A 22,621-nucleotide genomic window follows, 5' to 3' on the forward strand; every position below is an offset into this window, starting at 1 on the left:
ATCCAACAAGGCATCCTCACCAAGACAAGGAACATGGGTTCAGTGGATATGTTGGGTTTCCAACTGGACGTAACAAAATCTACTTTCAGCACCTGCATGGAGGCCATGATTACAGTGCTGGAAGTCATAGCTAATTCCCTGGCAGAAATTGCTGCCAAGAAAGATTAATTACAAGACCATTTTGTTTGTGTATAATGCATAATTATTCTCTTACTTTTAGATATGATAATAGGTTATTAACATGTTGCTCTTAAGATTTTCACCATTTTCTATTTTATATATATATATATATATATATATATATATATATATATATATATATATATATATATATATATATATATATATATATATATATATATATATATATATATATATATATATATATATATATATATATATATATATATATATATATATATATATATATATATTTATTTATTTATTTTATTTTTTTTTTAAATGTAGTACATTAAGCTAAATTTTGGGGGATAAAAGTAAATCTGTGAACTGAACTTTTTTAATTTTGACAATACTGAAGCGTACATGAGTATACTGAAGGGCACTTGGATGTTAAGATAGGTTGAGGTAGTACACGCAAGACAAAAGGCATTGGTATAGGAACAAGTGAGGAAGGAAGACTTCAACTGGAAGACATGGATCTTCTTCTGCCAAGGCCACATCCTTAGGTGATGTCCTAAATGGGCATGAAACATCAAGGAGAGAGAGAGAGAGAGAGAGAGAGAGAGAGAGAGAGAGAGAGAGAGAGAGAGAGAGAGAGAGAGCCTATGAAAACACATTTTCATTGAGTGCTCTGCAGTAAGCCAGTTCAGCTTGGATGCCTCCTCTATATTCTTAAGCTCTGGGGTCATCATCAATTAGTGGCTCATTCAGGGGAATTCTTCTTTGGAAGCACATGTTGTGTAACTGCATATGTACAGCTGCTTTATGAGCACTTTTAACTGAGTGGTACAGCAGGGTGCCACCTGACTTGTAGAGACAGCAGAATCTGGATTTTGGTGTCCCATATGTCTGCTGTATCACCACACATGTCTTTGTGTGGCTGTTGTAGGTGTGCTTGCCAGTAGCTCTTGGCTGGCTCATGAGTCATTAGAAAAGGATTTCAGAGAATAATCAGAATCACCTGCAATCATAGAAGCACATTTAAAGGATTAATCCAGGCAAAAAATAACTTTAAAAAATCTTGTTCATAAACAATTAACCATCACATTATTCTAATACCCATTTTTTTGTTCATGAAATTAACTTTCACTTTACTCTCCAATCTATATAATTTTTATACAGATTAATCTTCCCCCTCATAAAAAAAAATCTTTATATTATACAGAAACAATTTAGCTTTTCAGGTACACTTGCTTAATAAATTTTAGATTTACTTGAGACAAACATGAAAATATAGTGATAAAAAAAAAAAGTACTTCATAGGTAACACATGCTGACAATTACTTGCAAATTTTTGCTTGAGAATTTTAGTAACAATTTTATAATGCATTGCTACTAAAAACTAAATTGATAATATAATTTGGTAATTGAACAACATAGTTTAGAAGTTTCATACACATCAACTGAAAATGAATACACAGAAACAAATAAAATGTTACTCACCAAGGAGTTACAAGGTCCAGGATTTCATGATACAGCAGACGTCCAGTGGATCAAGCCAGTCTCTGAAGACCCTTTCCCTGCACACCCTGTCATGTTCTATGGCCCACAGGAATTCCATGAAAGCTGAAAAAAGTTACTTTTATCAACAAGAATGTTCTTATTTGATTTTAATTTTTACCTGGAAGTAATGTTTATAAGAAATAAACACGAAGATTATATATGATGCTTAAAGGCAGCTTAAAATGCAATGTTAGTTATTTTGGCTTTAGTAACTTGTAAAGAAAAAATAACTTTTGCCAGGGGTAATGCGACTGAAGTAACTTTAGTTAATCCATAACCAGTGTATCCAACTTATAATTATTCCTTTTCCATCTCTGGCTTTATACAAGTTGACTTATAATTATACCTTTTCAATCACTGGCTTCATACAAGTTAACTACAGATGTCTTACCTGTCTGGCCCTTGCTCCTACCACACACCACTACAAAATTCTGCTGTCACAATCACATGCCACTTCCACCATCACCACAAAATTATGCCTGGCACTTGCTGCCCCCAACCACACACCATCACCACACCTGCCTTAATACCTAGCCTACTCTCTCACTACACACCTTCAGCAGCATCACACTTACTTTTATAAAGGTTTCTAAATAAACAATGAACAAAACAACACATACACTATCACACTTGCTGTTTCTCACCACACCACTATTACTTTGCTTCCACCTCCCTGGCACTTGCTGCCATCACTCCTAATACTACACCTGCCTGCTTTGACGTCACAAGTCAAAGTTAATGCAAGATTTTTTTTTTCTTCTTTTGATTCAATGAGTGGTTTTCCCCCCAAAAAAATATATCCCCTGCATCTCTATACATCTTGCAGCCTGCTCCCCAAGTCACCACACACCCACACACATACCTGCTTATTATTTAAGTGTTACTTTCATCTTACAAATTCGGAACCAATGTGATGCAAGCAATTAATAACAATAAAAGCCACAAGATAAGGAATAATACTGACAGCACGGATGACCTGCCACTGCCGCTGTCGTGCCAAATCTCTCGGGTCCAATTTTTTCCCAGTTGACGCCATTGCGCATGAACAGCATATATCAATGTGACAGCAAAACATCACCCAGATATTTCAATATAATATATATATATATATATATATATATATATATATATATATATATATATATATATATAGAGAGAGAGAGAGAGAGAGAGAGAGAGAGAGAGAGAGAGAGAGAGAGAGAGAGAGAGAGAGAGAGAGAGAGAGAGAGAGAGAGAGATTAATTACTGTAGTCATATTTTTGAGAGACAATCAATGAATTTGCAGTTTCAGACTGATTTTCGTAGTGAAGACCAATCTTGCCTTTCAAATATATGACTAAAGTAATTAAGCACCTGGGAAGAGCAAGGAAGACGCTCTGAGAGATGTGACTAAAATGAATGAAACAGCAGAAAGCTTCAAAGACGGAAAATCAAGTAGTATATTTCTTATTTGAATACTGATTTCTTTGCTTGCGTAATATGGAATACACAAGTGAATGGATTTAAGATGTGTGATTTAGATTTTGAATTTGCCGCGGTTGTCATTCGAATAAGTACTATGTACGAGTTTACTCAAATTTGATATTTATTGTACAAAGAAATGATATTTGTATTTTTTCAAAAGGAAAAGAATGACCATGATCACGAACAGTTGAAGAAAGTGGGAATATTTTTGTTGACATTCGAGTGTTAGTGACGTGTTGTGGTGGCCATGTTGAGGGGAAAGTGAATGGTCTCACAGATTTCAGTGACTCGCTCAGCAACCCTGCTACCGCTACATCTGCGGAGACACTAGCAACGTAACAGAAACCTCACTTAATATGTTAAACATGTGGAAAGTGAGAGAACTTACTGAAAAAGTGTAAGTATTAAGTGATGAGTGGTTCCCGTCACTCAGCTGATTGGCTCATCACTCAGGTGGTCGCCTTGTCGTGCCAGCAGGAGGGCAGGGCGAGGCACTGCTGATGCAGGAATGGGTTTCCCTTGATGGGTCAGGATAAACCTAGGCAGGGATGTGTATCTAGAGTCACGTGCGTTTCTCTTTGGAGGACGAATTTTTATTTTCTTACATAAAGTTGTATTGCAATTTCACACGTCGTTATTGTTTAGTAGGTTATTAGGCTTCATTCCACCAAGGAAAGACGCTCAACATGATTATACATACTTAGCATATTTTCCTTGAACATTACAATAATAATAAAATAATATTCACACACACACACACACACACACACACACACACACACATTGCATTGTAAAAAAATAATAATAAATAAATAAACCACTACATAATTACATATAATGCAAAACATAGTTTCTCAGTAATACAGAAGTCCTATATATAAGCTACTGCATAATTACTTTACAAAGTATAGTTCTCACTAATACACAAGTCCTCCATATTGTAACAGTCAGTGAATAAAAATGTTTTTATTTTCTTAAAGATGTTTGCATTAGCACTAGCCTTGATTTGATTAGGTAGTTTATTATATAATCTTGGTACACAATTCTTAAAACCTATGTCATCTGTGTGAGTATTGAACCCAGGTTCATGCAGTATATATATATATATATATATATATATATATATATATATATATATATATATATATATATATATATTATTGAATCTGGAATAACTATCCTATGTGATGAAATTTTTAGAGGAGAAAAAAAGTGGCTACAGCATTGGGTGTAATATTGAAGTACATATTTACCCAAAAGAAATATTGGTATTTCTTGATTAGAAGTCTGCCCCCCCCCCCATTCCCCCAACCCCTCTAACAAGCTTGGGGCCTGTGGGATTTTGGGGGAAGGGGGGGGTGAAAATAAGTGAAATAAGGACACTCAAGATTCTAAGGGAATTTCCCTTAATATTTTGAATTTCCCTAAGCAATCCAAGCCCCTAGACCCCCCACCCCCCTAGGACGTTAACTAACCTAGCTGGTGGGGCCGTGCCCCTCCTGGACCCTGCCTGCTAGCATGTTAACCTAACCTAGCGTAACCTAACCTAATCTAACCCAACCTAGCATAACGTAACCTAAGGAGTGACCTCAAAAATTATACTGTTATGCATTACTGGTTTGGTGTGGAGATTCTCAAGGTGATGGAGATGGGCACAGCTTGATGTCTTCCTTAATAAACACATGGATCCTCTTTCTTATGTCTGTATATTGCATCTTAACTATTGCTGTTGCTAGATATCTCACATAGTGACTTTTTTCCTGCTGAACACTGGCACTGTTTGCTTGATCTCCCTCCACTGGACAGTGAGCCTCTATCAGAATGCCTGACGCATCTCTAAAACAAATGAAAAGTGTAACTGAACCTACTGTGGAAAGTCATCGTTAGTGGCCTCGTGAATGGCCTCACAAGTATCAGTGTGTAATTAGAGGGATCAGCTGTATAGATACCATGAAATCCTAATATGCTGCTACCCACAAATCCTAGTTATAAACAAAAGAAAATCATCTCAGTGCAGAGCTCACTGGACTTAGAAAATATTGAATTTCTCCACATGAGTGCTATTACAGCCATACTAGACACATGCCCCCCCAGTTTTTTTATGTTTATGGCAAGGTCACTGAACCTTCTATGTGACATGAGTTTCATGCTTGTATGTAACATGGACGTGATATCTAGATTAACCAAGATATTGTGGTAGAGGTAGATGAGCATAATTATATGATAAGAGAGTGAGGGATACTGTCCATTTAATTCAAGATTTTTTTTGTCTTTACAAACACTTCAGAGCTTTATAAGCTTACTCTGTTAAATTAACAAGTATTGAAGTTATGCATGAGAATGATTAAATTTAACCACAACTTTGATTTCACTCCATGCTGTGATATGAGGGAGAGGACTGCTGAAGTTTTTTCTGAGTGCACATGTAGGGAGAGGATGGTGTGAGGTGGCCATAGCTGCAGTACTTAGTCATCTTTACCTGCATCACTAATATTTGTAAAACATGTTAGTTACATTTCAGCAAAATGTCTGGTACTTAAAAGTAAATTTGAGAATTGCATCTGTTCACTTTTCAGTGAAAAGAATAGAGAAACTTTTTTTTTTAACTGACAAATGTTAAAATTGGGGCTCATATTCATCTTAGTGCTTATAGTTGACCATAGGTAAGTGATATCTAGCATCTTATGACCATCAGCCTTGTAGTTGAATTGCATCCCTTGTAGGGAAGCAGTAAGGCTGAGTGAGAACAACTGCTGTGTGTCATAGCAGGAGTGTAACTCTGATTGCTCCTTGAGTGTAGCTGCTTCCCAGTGAATTTTAGCAGGAGTGTAACTCTGATCTCTCCTTGAGTATAACTGCTATCCAATGAATGGTAGTAGGAATGTAACTCTGACTGCCCTGCAAGTGTGACTAACTGCACCACATTTGGAGTGTGCTCATAAAGGCTTGGGTCTGGGAGTTTGGAACTGTGGTCCCAGATCCTTGCTGGTTCATCCACTCATTAAAGTGGATTGTTATACTTAAATTGACAATAATGCCCATCACCATTAAATTATTCCCCTTCTGGAATATATTTATGATAATAGTTCACTATAGTCATCTGCTAGAATGCAGTGCTTACAATACGTCAACTTGAAATATATGGAATAAATCAAGTTTTTTTTATAATACTTTCATTGTTGTAAATTTTCCCTTTTCATAATAAAATTTCTGGAGAAGTAAGATGTAGTAAAATAGAGAAATTTGTTTTGGAAAAGGGCACCAAAATGTATTCCTGTTGAAGAGTCTTTGTATCAGTATAGCAGAGAAATTTATCACGCTTCTTGGTTTTGCCACATATTATATTAGACATAATATAACAAATAAAACACAAAAATAAGAAAACCCTTATATAAATGTGAATAAAAATGCAAACATAAATGACCAAGCTCAAAGAAGCAAGGATAAAATCCTCTACTTGATTATTTCTGTCCTCATTTGACACATTCAAGCAGCCCTTTATGTGATGGTATGGAGGATGTACTGTACATGACACTTAGGAGGGTGTGTAGCAGTTGGCTGAGTTTTGATGCAGTTAGCTTTTTAGGAATAGAATATGATATAATACCAATCCTTTGAGAGATTGAATTTGATTATATTTAGTTTAGTAATTTTACAGTATGTGGTTAAGCTTTTCTTTGACTGGAAATAAAGCCCACATTATGTAATAAATCTGAATGATCCTTATTGCATATGTGATAAAATATTGCAATTGATTATGCCTGTTAATTAAAAAAAAATGGCTTGTAAATCCCTAAACTTGATTAGTTTTTAAGTAATGCATTCAAATAGGGCAGAACCTTGGAATGTCTCTATCTCCAAGTATGTACTGTACTCCCATGCCCATTCTTTCTCTTGCATTAGTCTTGAGGGCCTGTTTGTCAACTGAGGTTTTCTAGGAGGGAATATTAGCCCAGAATATGTTAATTTTGGGAAAAAAAATCAACCATGATTCCAAATTTTGTCAGAATTGTATGGGATAAAACCAACATCTCAAAGATCCCTGCTGTGTAAAGAAACTGTAAATGCATGAAAATTATCCCTAGACATAGAAAATCCTTTGTATTATTATTACATTTCTAGTTCACTAACCTAATCCTGCTTAATCTAATTTAACCAAAGTTAACCCAACTGGGGGCTGCCTCAGACATCCCCCATTGATCATAAACCTAACCCCACTTGACCTAACCTAGCAGTGGGCTATCATCCCCCCTCAAGATATCCCATTGCTTAATAACCTAACCTCACTTCACCTATCTAGCTCCCCCTATTTCATAGATCACTAATCTATTGCAAATATTGGTTATATATGTACACAATCTAACCTAACCTGTAGTTTTTTCTCAGCTGCATGGCACATACAGCATGCTGTCAGCCACCAGGGATATAGATTATTCTAGAACATATGCAGTTGTTTGTTATTGGGGATAAAAATAGGCCATAGCCTGGAGGAACTAATGAAATCCATTGTGTCCCTCTGTATGTAGTTGGAAACAGACCTTGGCTAAATATCCAATGGAGTTCTTTTTCCTCCTCCTGTACCACAATCTTTTTGATTGTATTTGTGTAGGTATCAGTAAATGATCAATAAAATTGAGAGTGGTTCATTTAAAGGAAACCACCTTTGGTGAGTCATATGCTTTCCAGTATTCACTTATGATCACAGTATCTGACTCAGTTTTGTGCTCTATAATTGTGAAAAGTATTAGCTTCACAATTTTCTACTGTTATGAAGAAAAGTTCTGGTGTCTTTACACATCACACTAAAAACCTGCTGTCTTTCAATAAGTCTGCCCACATTGTATTTTCTATGTTCATATTTTGGCATGTCCATTTCCACAGCATAGCCATCACCATGATTTTTCACCTGGGTATTTTTCTGGCACTAGTCTATCAACACTTAGTTGTAAAAACTTGACTAGTCACAAATGGTTTTATTATTGAACTATATCTTTGCCTATTTTTGTGAATCATTGTTGTCTTGTCACATTGAAAAGTTTTTTCTTGTGTCCACCCAATATGTAGTTTGTTTTTGTAATAGTCTTTTTTTGTGTTAGGACATGGTGTTCCTTGAATAATGCAATTGAAGTTCAATTAGAAAAAATTTGCAGAACCAGGATCACATGAAGTAGGTGGATTTGTGCTTCCATGATGCTAGAGAATTGGAGATATCAAGACTTGTAGTTCATGGTCACAACTGCCAGGTGTCCATAGTACAATCTCTGAGGAATGTAGACAGTGTTAAGAGTAATCAGTTATGAATTTTTATTTTCTCTCACTTATGAAATAAGGCTGTACTTCAGTGAAGTTTTCATTATCAGGAGTACATGATAATAATAATGCTAATAGTATATCTTTGCTGAGTAAAAACTACAACATTTAAAAGGTAATATGAGAAATCTCCATAGAGAGCCCTGTTACACATGTTAAAACAGCCAGTTCTTGCAGAAAAGACAATGCATGCATCAAGACACTATATTTAGCCCAAATAACATAAAGAAAACACATATCAGAGTCATTGACTATTGAAATAATGGCATTTATTATGAAACAGTGGTATCTCTGGACAGAATCCTGTCACACTGCCAGACACATGATTATTTAATTAGGTGGTGAGCAAGGGCTGTCAACAATAACAAACCGGGGGATGATGACTGTGTTTTTGTGAGTTGTGGCAGTCTATAAATCTGATTCAAGAAAAAGTTGAAAACCAACCAATAAAGGAGAATGGTATTGTTATGCCCTGACTACCGCAGGGTAACTCACCAGCCTCAGCTGTGATTATGGGTCTGAGTGCATTGTGATGGCGGGCGCTCACAATCCCCTCTGCAGTACGCAGTCATGGTAAAGCAATGTCCACTTCATCTGAGGGGTTTATTTCCATACTAGTTACAGAGGCACAGTTAAAGGGATGATGGAATCAGGGCTGAATCACTGACAGCCACTTGGTGGGTGGAAAGTAAAGGGAGAAAATGCGAGTGTGAATGTCTGTGCAAGGCACAGACGCTCTGGATAAGGAACATGGATAAGGAACATGCACATCCCACATTTCCCCCCTCCACAACTAATGCAAAATGGACATTCACACACAACACAATACCACACCAGACATGCAGACATACAACTACATAACTAAGCAACAGTATGAATATTTAAGGTGAAATAAGAAAAAAATAAGAGAAAAATGCATTCTTGTTTCTTAAAAAAAAAATGTATACAGTGGAACCTCTGTTCTTGAACTTGATTTGTTCCTGAATACCATTCAAAATCCAAAATGTTTAGAAATGGACTGTTTTCCCCATAGGAATCAATGTAAATTGGATTACTTCATTCCTGGACATTTGTCTACCCAGTCTTAATGGCTTATGATAGACACTCCCATTACCATGATGGCTGCTCCACATCTCCAGCTTAGAAATTATTTACCCAGATAAGATGTATTGTATTAACTTAGTGACACAGAACTCATGAGAAGATACTGTTTAGACCATGCAGTTATTCTCTTTATCATTGATCTAGTGAGAGAAGCCTTTCAGAGTGACACAGAAGAGCAACCCACTTACCATTAAAATGAAGGTGATCATAACACTTACATCTTTTTGTTGGGAAATGCTTCTGGGAAAATGCAGTTGTGTAGTAGTGATGGTGTTGTGAGTAACTGAGAGAGCCACAAGTAGCTTGGGATTACTCCTGAGTCATGAAAACTGTTTACTTTGAGGTTCTTTGATGGGCTCTTCAATGGGAAATAATGGGTTCTTCAGTGGTCTTACCCACAGTTTCTCCTCCAAATACATAAAAATGATGGAAATACTTACAGAAACTATAAATTAATAATAAAAGGCAGCTTTTGCTTTGTTGTTTAGTATTTGAAATCAACTAACTTTGTTGGAGAACTGAATTATGGTACGGCAACTGAAACAGTTATGAATTGAGAATCTTGTTCGAAAACCGATTAAAAAGGGAGGTGCTCAGTTACAGAGATATAACAAACAGTATATTGTGAAACTTGCACATGATAAAATTTTAGTATAGAATATAGGTATTTTTAATGCATAAATATTCAGAGTAGTATGTCAATACCTGGTTGGTTGCTTCATCACATGACACACATGGGTGTATCCATTGTAAATGCTGTTAAAGCTGCACTTAGACATGGACTCTAGATATGAGTGTGTGGATTTAGCTGCTGCCCAAGAATATAAACTGAGATTTTTTATTTCAGGATGTATTGCTTTCTGCAAATTATTTTCTTTACTTACAAACTTTCTATTGTGTGCTGCAGTTATGTAATACAAGTTTTTTCTAGCAATATGCAGTTGTATCATACAGCTTTACTGATTTTAATGTGAAGATCAACTATGTTAGGTGGTAAGGAAACTTACAAAGCGCCAGAGAATGTTGATGTCAGCGAGGGTTTGTATGGTTTTGCTGATGACTGTGTTGATGTTGGACTCTGATAGGCCGAGGTCATTGCTGCTTCATATCTGCACATTCCTGTTGGCAAGATAGTATAATGTTATGATGACATTCATCTCCAGAATGATGAGTGGGTCTGTCCTCTTGATGTCACTTGCTAACAAGCTGAGTAACACAAAATAGCATCCTGGTCTATTCCGTATCTTTTGATGAACTTGGCATTACTCTGCCTGTTCAGAACATCACCTCTTTGGTAAATATTCTTTGGCTGTGACTGTTGTTGCGGTGTACCCATTGTTGACTGTGAGTGTTGGTCATAAGTGGTGTTAAGACAGGATGAACCTAAACATAGCATTGTGCTCTATTTTATAGGAGAATATATTTGTTTTTGGTGGTATGGCTAAAGTACCATTTTTTGTTATTGTACCCAATGAACTTGCTGTATTTTCTGGCCTATAAAGTATGCTTTTTCCCTCAACAAATTCACCTAATGTCTTGTATGCGGAAGGTCAAGCTCCGGATAGATATAGTAGTTTCAGTACTGTGATAGGCATACTGGTACTATAAGTGAACTCCAAACAACTTTTTACCAGTGTTTTTCAGATTTCGTTAGAATGATTAGGAATTAGATATGAATTACAAATAATACATATGGTTATTTTTTTATTTATTTATTTATTTTTTATGTAGGAAGGACACTGGCCAAGGGCAACAAAAATCCAATAAAAAAAAATGCCCACTCAAATGCCAGTCCCATAAAAGGGTCAAAGCAGTGGTCAAAAATTGATGAATAAGTGTCTTGAAACCTCCCTCTTGAAGGAATTCAAGTCATAGAAAGGTGGAAATACAGAAACAGGCAGGGAGTTCCAGAGTTTACCAAAGAAAGGGATGAATGATTGAGAATACTGGTTAACTCTTGTGTTAGAGAGGTGGACAGAATAGGGGTGAGAGAAAGAAGAAAGTGTTGTGCAGCGAGGCCACGGGAGGAGGAGAGGCATGCAGTTAGCAAGATCAGAAGAGCAGTTAGCATGAAAATAGTGGTAGAAGACAGCTAGATATGCAACATTGCGACGGTGAGAGGGAGGCTGAAGACAATCAGTTAGAGGAGAGGAGTTGATGAGATGAAAAGCTTTTGATTCCACCCTGTCTAGAAGAACAGTATGAGTGGAACCCCCACAGACATGTGAAGCATACTCCATACAAGGACGGATAAGGCCCTTGTACAGAGTTAGCAGCTGGGGGGGTGAGAAAAACTGGTGGAGACGTCTCAGAACGCCTAACTTCATAGAAGCTGTTTTAGCTAGAGATGAGATGTGAAGTTTCCAGTTCAGATTATAAGTAAAGGACAGACCGAGGATGTTCAGTGTAGAAGAGGGGGACAGTTGAGTGTCATTAAAGAAGAGGGGATAGTTGTCTGGAAGGTTGTGTCGAGTTGATAGATGGAGGAATTGAGTTTTGAGGCATTGAACAATGCCAAGTTTGCTCTGCCCCAATCAGAAATTTTAGAAAGATCTGAAGTCAAGCGTTCTATGGCTTCTCTGCGTGAAATGTTTACCTCCTGAAGGGTTGGACGTCTATGAAAAGACGTGGAAAAGTGCAGGGTGGTATCATCAGCGTAGGAGTGGATAGGACAAGAAGTTTTGTTTAGATCATTAATGAATAATAAGAAGAGAGTGGGTGACAGGACAGAACCATGAGGAACACCACTGTTAATAGATTTAGGAGAAGGACAGTGACCGTCTACCAGAGCAGGAATAGAACGGTCAGAAAGGAAACTTGAGATGAAGTTACAGAGAGAAGGATAGAAACCATAGGAGGGTAGTTTGGAAATCAAAGCTTTGTGCCAGACTCTATCAAAAGCTTTTGATATGTCCAAGGCACAGTAAAAGTTTCAGCAAAATCTCTAAAAGAGGATGACCAACACTCAGTAAGGAAAGCCAGAAGATCACCAGTAGAGCGGCCTTGACGGAACCCATACTGGCAATCAGATAGAAGGTTGTGAAGTGATAGATGTTTAAAAATCTTCCTGTTGAGGATAGATTAAAAACTTTAGATAGGCAGGAAATTAAAGCAATAGGACGGTAGTTTGAGGGATTAGAATGGTCACCCTTTTTAGGAACAGGCTGAATGTAGGCAAACTTCCAGCAAGAAGGAAAGGTAGATGTTGACAGACAGAGCTGAAAGAGTTTGACTAGGCAAGGTGCAAGCATGGAGGCACAGTTTCGGAGAACAATAGGAGGGACCCGATCAGGTCCATAAGCCTTCCGAGGGTTTAGGCCAGTGAGGGCATGGAAAACATCATTGTGAAGAATTTTAATAGGTGGCATGAAGTAGTCAGAGGGTGGAGGAGAGGGAGAAACAAGCCCAGAAGCGTCCAAAGTATAGTCTTTAGCAAAGGTTTGAGCGAAGAGTTTAGCTTTAGAAATAGATGTGATAGCCGTGGTGCCATCTAGTTGAAATAGAGGAGGGAAAGAAGAAGAAGCAAAGTTACTGGAGATATTTTTGGCTAGATGCCAGAAGTCAACAGGGGAGTTAGATCTTGAAAGGTTTTGACATTTTCTGTTAATGAAGGAGTTTTTGGCTAGTTGGAGAACAGACTTGGCATGGTTCCAGGCAGAAATATAAAGTGCATGAGATTCTGGTGATGGAAGGCTTAAGTACCTTTTGTGGGTCACCTCTCTATCATGTATAGCTTGAAAACAAGCTGTGTTAAACCAAGGTTTAGAAGGTTTAGGATGAGAAAAAGGGTGAGGATTGTACACTTCCATGCCAGATACTATCACCCCTGTTATGCGCTCAGCACACAAAGAGGAGTCTCTGACATGGAAGCAGTAGTCATTCCAAGGAAAATCAGCAAAATACCTCCTCAGGTCCCCCCAACTAGCAGAGGCAAAACGCCAGAGACATCTTCGCTTAGGGGGATCCTGAGGAGGGATTGGAGCGATAGGACAAGATAAAGATATGATATTGTGATCGGAGGACCCCAAGGGAGAAGAAAGGGTGACAGCATAAGCAGGATTAGAGGTCAGGAAAAGGTCAAGAATGTTGGGCGTTTCTCAAAGACGGTCAGGAATATGAATAGGGTGTTGCACCAATTGCTCTTGGTCATGGAAGATAGCAAAGTTGTAGGCTAGTTCACCAGGATGGTCAGTGAAAGGAGAGGAAAGCCAAATCTGGTGGTGAACATTGAAGTCTCCAAGAATGGAGATCTCTGCAAAAGGGAAGAGGGTCAGAATGTGCTCCACTTTGGAAGTTAAGTAGTCAAAGAATTTCTTATAGTCAGAGGAGTTAAGTGAGAGGTATACAGCACAGATAAATTTAGTATGAGAGTGACTCTGTAGTCGTAGCCAGATGGTGGAAGACTCGGAAGATTCAAGAGCGTGGGCACGAGAGCAGGTTAAGTCATTGTGCACATAAACGCAGCATCCAGCTTTGGATCGAAAATGAGGATAGAGAAAGTAGGAGGGAAAAGAAAAGGGGCTACTGTCAGTTACCTCAGACACCTGAGTTTCAGTGAGGAAAAGATGAGGTTTAGAAGAGGAGAGGTGGTGTTCTACAGATTAAAAATTAGATCTTAGACTGCGAATGTTGCAGAAGTTAATGAAGAAAAAGTTGAGGGGGGTGTCAAGACACCTAGGGTCATCGACAGTAAGGCAGTCCGACCTGGGAACATTTATGGTTCCCTCCCCAGATGGGGACTCTGAGGCTGGTGTAGGAGTCACCATGATGATTTTAAAATTTTTGAGTGAAGGGTGTGTGTGTTATTAGGTGCTTGTAGTTTTGTGTGGAGGAAGAGAGTTGTCTTTAGAGCGCAGGCTGTGACTGCCCCCTTGTGTTGTGAGACACAAAGGGAAATGTTCAGTGGGGTCACAGCTGGGTTTAATGATAAGTTCACAGCACCCCCTGAACAGTGCTTTAGACCTCACTGGGAGTAATTATCGTTTTGGCAGGTGTCTACTGCCTCCTTGGGATAGCAAGATATACATATGCAATTACAAATATGATCATTCTGTACCTAGTAAGCAAGCTTGTGTGTTATTCTAAGTCATGCATTTCAGTACACCTTTGTTAAATAATGCTTGAGTGGATATGCATTGACAGTTATGTCATAAACCCATTTCTAGTGAAATTAATTTCGTGGTGGAAAAAAAAAGGTTGGATTGCAATAAAATCTTGTATTCTATCAGCATTGCAGCATTAACATGAAATGAAAAATCATGGGTATGAATGCCACAGAAGAAATAATGGAACCTTTATCTTTCCCTCTTTCCTTTTAACAAATTAGTAATTCACAGAAAGCTGCATTAATGAAAAGAGATGAGTTAGTAAATTATCACAAAGAATGTATTAATTATCTAAAATATGAACATAGCATGTTTGATGAAGGTGAAATTCATAAATTCCATTAAACAAGAGGAAAGAAAATTAAAAATGTTTTGGACAAGCAAATGAAAATAGGTATCAAGGAATACTATCTAAAGGTGAAACTTGACATTGAACAAAAGTGCTGATTGATCAATACCGAATGTCCAAAAATTTTGCTTTCAGTGAAGGATGTGACATGTTTAGTGATGATGACTTCAGAAAGATCTTGGACAGTCATGAGATTAGATAGTGGGAATGTGGTAAATGTTTTCTTGGGGTTTGTTCTGGTATCATGGCCACAATGCACCTTATTGTTCTTCAACATCCTATTCATAAAACTAAACCTAAATTGAATTAATTAAAACTAACCTAATCTCGCCAGCCAGTCCTTGTCCCTTTGGCAACTTTAGTAATGAATATGCATTAGGAGAGGGAAGATTTGTGTCATTGCCATGTGGATCATCAGTGTTATGATACTTCTTAAAAATTTGTGTTGGTTTCCAGAAATGAGTGATTACTGTAGAGTTAAGAAAACTGAAAATGATAATCCTGCCAGTTCTTCTGGATTTGTATAAAAATGTTTTATTACTGGAATTCTTCTGTTGATGCTTCATAGCATGGCTGCCAACAAATGCTCTTCATAATGTGTTGGTGCACACCCATGAGCTAAACACTGGATAGTACTATAGGAAATGAAATTGTTTATTCAAAATCCATAGGATGTGTAATTACTGTGAGCGCATGTGGTGGATGAATGAATTTTCATAAAAGGACACACTTCAGTATATTTTCTATATGTGTCTTACATATTATTTTTCTAATGTAATTTGAAAGGACATATTGTAGTTATGTAGCATCTATGGTAGATGTTTATTCAACAAAATATTGTTTTCTTTTTGTAATAACAGGAGAGTGAAAAGTGACCTCTCTGGTTTTGATGATTTTGGCCTGATTGGCAGCGGGTTGAACTTGCAGCTGCAAGTGTGATGTCAAAGGTTCATCCTTCAGCAATGGATGCTCATGACCACTTTATACAGTCTTCTGATCATTCTTAGTGATGGTCCTAATGGTGAAAATGAAGATCCCAAAGAGGGGATATCCCATTACCTCCAAAAGAGAAGAGGCTTGGTCATGTTGCCAAAACAGAGAAATCTAAAAAAAAAAAAAAAAAAAAAAAGTGCTTCTTAAGAAATGAGAGTATGGAAGAGTGTGTTTTAATAAGGAATGCTTCTTAAGAGATTTTTTTTATTTATTTTTTTTTATTATCCAGGAGGGACACTGGCCAAGGCAACAAAAATTTAATAAAAAGAAAAAAGCCCAGTGAGATGCTGGTCCCCAAATAAGATCCTAAGTGGTAGTCAAAAACTGAAGGATAAGCGTCTTGAAACCTCCCTCTTGAAGGAATTCAAGTCATAGGAAGGTGGAAATACAGAATCAGGCAGGGAGTTCCAGAGTTTACCAGAGAAAGGGATGAATGATTGAGAATACTGGTTAACTCTTGCATTAGAGAGGTGGACAGAATAGGGGTGAGAGAAAGAAGAAAGTCTTGTGCAGCGAGACTGCGGGAGGAGAGGAGGTATGCAGATAGCAAGATCAGAAGAGCAGTTAAAATGAGAATAGTGGTAGAAGATAGCTAGAGATACATCATTGCTGACTGAAGACAGTCAGTTAGAGGAGAAGAGTTGATGAGATGAAAAGCTTTTGATTCCACCCTGTCTAAAAAAGTGGTATGAGTGGAACCCCCAGACATGTGAAGCATACTCCATAAATGGACGGGTAAGCCCCTTGTACAGAGTTAGCAGCTGGGGGGATGAGAAAAACTGGCGGAGATGTCTCAGAACGCGTCACTTCATAGAAGCTGTTTTAGCTAGAGATGAGATGTGAAGTTTCCAGTTCAGACTATAAGTAAAGGACAGACCGAGGATGTTCATTGTAGAAGAGGGAGACAGTTGAGTGTCATTGAAGAAGAGGGGATAGTTGTCTGGAAGGTTGTGTCGAGTTGCTAGATGGAAGAATTTAGTTTTTGAGGCACTGAATAATACCAAGTTTGCTCTGCCCTGGTCATTCAGTCAGTGAGAGAGTATGGAAGAGTGTATATTTCAATAAGGAAACCAAAACTAAATATTGATATAAATGGAGAGAAAAGCTGAGGGCAGTCAAGACCAACAAGAAATCACTTCCCCTTTGGTGATCATCCTGGCCCTTTTGGAGACATATTGGATTTGCATGTTCACTGCAAGTATTCTGTCATAGGTTCTTGATGACACACCTCAGATAGCCAATTCATCATACTTTCATATCAATTTCTCAGTGTTTCCATTATGTTTAAAAAATGGACATGGCATTTTCATAAAACTTTTAGGGAAATAGAACACAAATTCATGGTTTGACAACTGTAAAGAAATTAAAATTTTCATTTCCCATGTTTGTCACTTTAAATTCTCTAGCATGGTCCTCTTCTTATCTTTCTTTCTGAATTTAATGTAAATGAAAAAATGAAAACTGAACTGTAAGTTCAGTTTGTAAGTTGTTAGTTGTATCCATTTTATAAGGAGGAAAGAAAGAGAAAAAATGCAGGGCTACAACAATCGTATAAAGGAGAGGATGAGAATATAATGGGCAGAAAGCACAGTTACAGAGAAGGATAGGATGAGTTTACCAAAACTGGAGGCCCTTTGAGGATGAGGACCTGAGAGGGCATGGAAAACATGGTTACAGAGAATTTTAGTAGTAGGCATAACATTGAGGGTGGGAGAAGGAACAAGTCCAGAGTCATCCAGTGTTCAGCTTTAGAGATAGAGGGATAGAGGAAGTGGCAGTGATACTATCTGGATGAAATAGCAGAGGGAAAGATGAAGAATGGAATCTTAGACATTATTGTGAGTTTCAGAATTCCCAAACTTCCTATAAGACAGTAAGCATGATGTTGTATTACACTCTTTTTATAAAAATATTAACTTTCTCTGTTAGTATTTAGCTTTTGAGTGCAAAGAACATAACATTGCTTTTCTCACTTTCATGATTTCATAAATAAGGTTCTGAATAACTGTGTACAAGGAAGGATTATATAGTCATCATTATCAGCCTATACAAGTCCACTGCAGGATAAACACCTCCAGATGGTTAGAGGAGTTCAGTTGCATGCCCTGCTGTGTTGGTTTAAGGCGTCATGGTTGGGCTACTGGGTTACAAGGTCAGCTTATGTTCTTGATTAATTTTCTGACAGGCAAAGATGGGCTACAACATAACCAACCACTACACCACATGATTGCAATGATAGAAGTGCCCATTTAAACATATTTATTACTGCTATATCGTGTGAGTTATTACTGACAAATTATTCCTTACAGCACCAACATGGTGATGAACTACACAGAGGTGGAGGCCAAAGTTCGGGAAGCCACCAATGATGAGGCGTGGGGGCCAACAGGTTAGTTGCTGGCTCTGAATATATGTTCTAGCATCATTGGTTCATGTTTTTTTCTAAACCTTTATATCTGTTATAGTACATCTTACTTTTATTATCAAATTCACTCATTTGTAGTTCATATTAAAGTGCTTATTAAAGTGCTTGTGTGTAGTTGAATATCATGATGTATAGTTTGTATGAGCTGTGACTGTTTTAATTATTTTATCAATAGCTGTGCATTTTTTTAAGTAAATTGCCATCTCAAAGTCTTGCTGTCTATGTATTTTTAATGGGAAGGTGCACCAGTTTCTTTTAATTTATTTATACACTCCTTTATACTTTGACTGGACACTTGGTTCATGCCAGTGTGCTGAGGGTGCTAAGACCCATGGCACAAGTATACAAGATGTAACAAGTTTCTGTGGATGTTGCTAGAGATGAAAGTATAGGTATTCTAAATTGAAAATGTTCTATGGACATGGACATTTTGAGGCTTTGTGTTGCTGTGTTGTGAAATTTAAGTGTGGGTGGGGGACAGATAGAACAGGAATGCCGGGCAAGTACATAAAAATGGCAGAGGAACACCATGTCCATGTAGTTCACGTTACTGTAAGTGTATGATATTGCTGATAGGTTTTTCTCTCAAGATTATGCAATACAATTTAAATTATTCACTGTCACAATCTTGGCGGGAAACTGGGAATGTGAGTAACTGACTAGCAATCAGCTAATTTTATGCTAGCCTCGAGTTCAAGATTGAAAATTTTGCAGTATAAAAACTTGATTATGCAGCATTTTTTACATCTCTCACAATGTTTCTTGTCTGGAAAACACATTCATCATAAATGTTGTGGATGATTGCCATATGGTTCAGTAGGTGAATGATACACCCCATCTTACTACAAAGATTTATTTGTCATTTTCACATAAAACCTTCCTTGACTTCCTCCTTAATGCCTGTAACCTCACAAACTTTCCAGTAGAGCACAGATAGAGATGACTTTGTGAATACACATTGCTTTAATTTAATTTGACTAGACATAAATCATTGGCCTTTGAAACCTCGCAAGTCTTTTACTTGGTTTTTTCTCCCTCTGTCATGAACCTGTCACACAACACAGCTTCCCCTCTCAAGTATCTTGAAAAAAATACTGCCAACTGAGATATTCTTTTGAGTGGTTCAGGTGGGTTACACTAGCATTTGGGTGGCAATTGAATGGCACTTATGGAGAATTGGGATCTCAGGCTGGCTGAGCAAACAGCCTGCTGGTATGAGTTGCCAGTTATGCATTTATGCAGCAATGTTACCACATTGGGCAAACAAGGATACTGCCATGCAGGCAGCAGCTGATTTAGATACACAGAGAGAGAGAGAGAGAGAGAGAGAGAGAGAGAGATTCAGATTCAGATTCAGATTCAGATTTGTTTATTATCCACCAAAGTGGTTATTACTCAGGTTACAATAGATATTTAGTAATTACGATAGACACATCAATCACAATACATTCAGATACATAAGTCTCTTACAACTATTATATATTAATGTAAAAGATTTGATAAATTGTTTACCATTAAATCCCAAAGGTAAAAAGTCACAATAAAAGAAACACACATACTACACATGCACAAAAACATACATATAAAATAAAAATAAAAATAAAATAAAAATACAATAAAATAAGATAAAAGTATAAAATAGAGATATATTAGCGAGTAAAATTTTCTTGAAAAGATGACGATAAAATCCTCAGTCTGGCTTAAACATTATCTGTTAGCAGAAATTTCTCAATTCTAGCCTTAAAAGTGTTAAGAGAGGGTGCCTGGGTTAGGTGAGGTGGGAGCGCGTTCCACAGCTTGGCTCCTCGTACAGCAGTGCGCCTGTCTCCACTGTGTGTTTTTGTGTGTGGCACGTACAGAGAGAGAGAGAGAGAGAGTGCCAAGAGCCATGTTTGTTTACTCCCAATGAAAGTGCAGACAAATGGCTATGCGCTCCAGAAAATGTCGATTTTCAGAAAGTTGATGGAAAATTTGACGAAAATGTGTTAGCGTGACAGCACCTTTAGATTGGGTCATGGTGCAACTCATGAGCAAGGCCATATCAGCTCCTGCATCTGTCATTGTAATACTATGGAAACAGCTGTACTTGTGTTGATATATCTGGAAAAAAAATAGACAACCACATGAGTTATATTTGAATGATCAATATAATTACACAATGTTCAAAGTAAGAATCTCAGTGAGACTACTGTGTTAGAAGATTAGCAACCCTGATTCCCACTGGTCTGAAGAGTCTGAGTGAAACTCAGCCTCCTTTGAGAAATATATATATATGTATTTCTCCACTCAGCTCAACAATTACACAAGTTAAGCAAATTTTGTTTACATCCATGGATAAAGCAGTGTTTGTTCAAAGTTTTCAACTTCAATATGGTAAAAAAGAAGTATTTATGGTGAGTATACTCGTAAGTTAAGGTATAAAATGTTACAGTTTATAGGCTACACCCCTTTACTGATAATTCTTATGTCCAGCCATTATGAAGTTATGTTTAGAATTTAATATGTCATCTCAGATTTGAAATGCTCCTGAATATAAGGGTGCTTTCAGATTTCATATAAAAAGTTATATAAAAGAGAAAAGGAAAGATTTCCGTGATTATCTGCTGTCTCCTGTCATCCACAGTGATGCCAGTTTAGTGACTAACTTCTGCCTGTGTGTTTGGCAACTGTGCAATTCTCTTATGATATACAGCAGTGAGCTTGGCCTGCTTACACACATTACAAAACTATTGTTTATCATTTGCATTCAGTAATGAAGACTGCACTCAAATAATATGAGTGTGTGAACATCAGCTGAGGAGATATGAAAATGGGATGTATTGAAATATATGTACGTGATGTGAGACGATATCATCAGTGAACATTCATCTGTTGTGTTTGTAACTAATGGTTCAGTCAGTGGTGATCAGGGCAACTTACAGTCATTCTCCTCCTTGTCAGTCTAACTGAACAGCTCATCATTGTCAGACATTTCTAGGTCACTGTCACCTTGCAACTCTGGCAAAAAATGAAAACCAAAATAAAAAACTAACCTGTTGCCATGAGAGTTAGTTGATAGACACTCCCTGCTGCTTTCTATTGTGTTTTTTTATTTTCAATTTACAGCATATATATCATCATGTACATCAAATTCAAAATATATAATCAACATCATAGTCATTGCATCATTATGAAATAAGGTATAATGGGAATCGAAATGGAGTAGGAATGAGGGTTGTGAGAATTAGGCTGAATGCACATGCCATCCAACCACATACACCACTTTATTAGAGGCCTTTGTTTCCTTCATAGAAACCCATATTGAATGAGGTTATGACTGGTACATATTGCCTATGACATTTCATAGGAAAAATTTTTTGTATTATGTTGTTGCATATACAGTGGAACCTTGGTTACTGAATGATACCCTTTTTTAACAAATCGGTTTTCTAACAAAATTTTGAACTCATTATTGCTTCAGTTGTGGTACCATAATTCTGTTTTTGAACAAAATTACTTGATTTCAAATATTAAATGACATAGCAAAAGCTGCTGTTTATTACTAATTTATAGTTTTTATAAATATTTACTTCATTTTTATATATTTGGAGGAGAGATACAGAGTGTAAGACAGTAATTCAATCTTTGAAATAAGGTAAATGTGATCCCATTGAAAAGCTTTGATGTAAACAAACAGTTTTCAGTGTCCAGGAGTTATCTCGAGCCTCTTCTGGCTCTCTCAGTGATCCCCAGTGCTATCACTGCTACACAACTGCATTTTTTCAGTAGCTTTTCCCACCAGCAAGATGTCTAGGTGTTTCATCACCTTCATTTTTGTGGTGAGTTGCTCTTTTCTGTGTCTTTCTGTAAGGCTTCCCTCACTAGATCGGTGACAAAGAAAATGCCTACATGGTCTAAACAGTATTTTCTGATGAGTTCTGTGCCACTAAGTTCATTCAGTACATCCTTTCTGGATAAATAATTTGTGAGCTGGAGATGTTGTAAAGCAGCCATCTTGGCTGTGGGAGTGTCTGTCATAAGCCACTAAGACAGGGTAGACTGGTGTTTGGGAATGGATTAATCCATTTTACATTGATTCCTATGCCGAAAATAGTTTCAGTTTTCAAACATTTCAGATTTTGAACGGCATTCAGAAACTAATTAAGTTCTAGAATCAAGGTTCCACTGTACACATCTTGGACTTAT

At 37.3% G+C, this 22,621-nt stretch overlaps 1 protein-coding gene and 1 long non-coding RNA gene across 6 annotated transcripts in view; one reads left to right on the plus strand and one right to left on the minus strand.

Moving 5' to 3' along the window:
- Nucleotides 1-506: 506 nt before the first annotated feature.
- LOC135099775 (uncharacterized) lies at nt 507-2,783 on the minus strand. Of its 2 annotated transcripts, none has more exons than XR_010268368.1 (3): nt 2,651-2,783; nt 1,627-1,749; nt 507-1,144 (listed from the first exon to the last, which is right to left on the minus strand). It is a non-coding gene; the product is annotated as an uncharacterized LOC135099775 (long non-coding RNA). The 2 variants fall into 2 exon arrangements; XR_010268369.1 differs by having other exon boundaries at nt 2,549-2,704.
- Nucleotides 2,784-3,370: 587 nt separating this feature from the next.
- The window catches only part of LOC135099776 (clathrin interactor 1-like), a 173,493-nt gene continuing 154,242 nt past the window's right edge, over nt 3,371-22,621 (plus strand). For all 4 annotated transcript variants that reach the window (XM_064002298.1, XM_064002297.1, XM_064002296.1 and 1 more), the window contains exons 1-2: nt 3,371-3,547; nt 18,321-18,400. In XM_064002298.1, the coding sequence (XP_063858368.1) occupies nt 3,507-3,547; nt 18,321-18,400 (121 nt within the window). In that variant the 5' untranslated portion in view covers nt 3,371-3,506. The remainder of the gene's footprint in view (nt 3,548-18,320; nt 18,401-22,621) is intronic.

This window comes from Scylla paramamosain, chromosome 4 (assembly GCF_035594125.1).
Source record: "Scylla paramamosain isolate STU-SP2022 chromosome 4, ASM3559412v1, whole genome shotgun sequence".
Classification (NCBI taxonomy): Eukaryota; Metazoa; Arthropoda; class Malacostraca; order Decapoda; family Portunidae; genus Scylla; species Scylla paramamosain.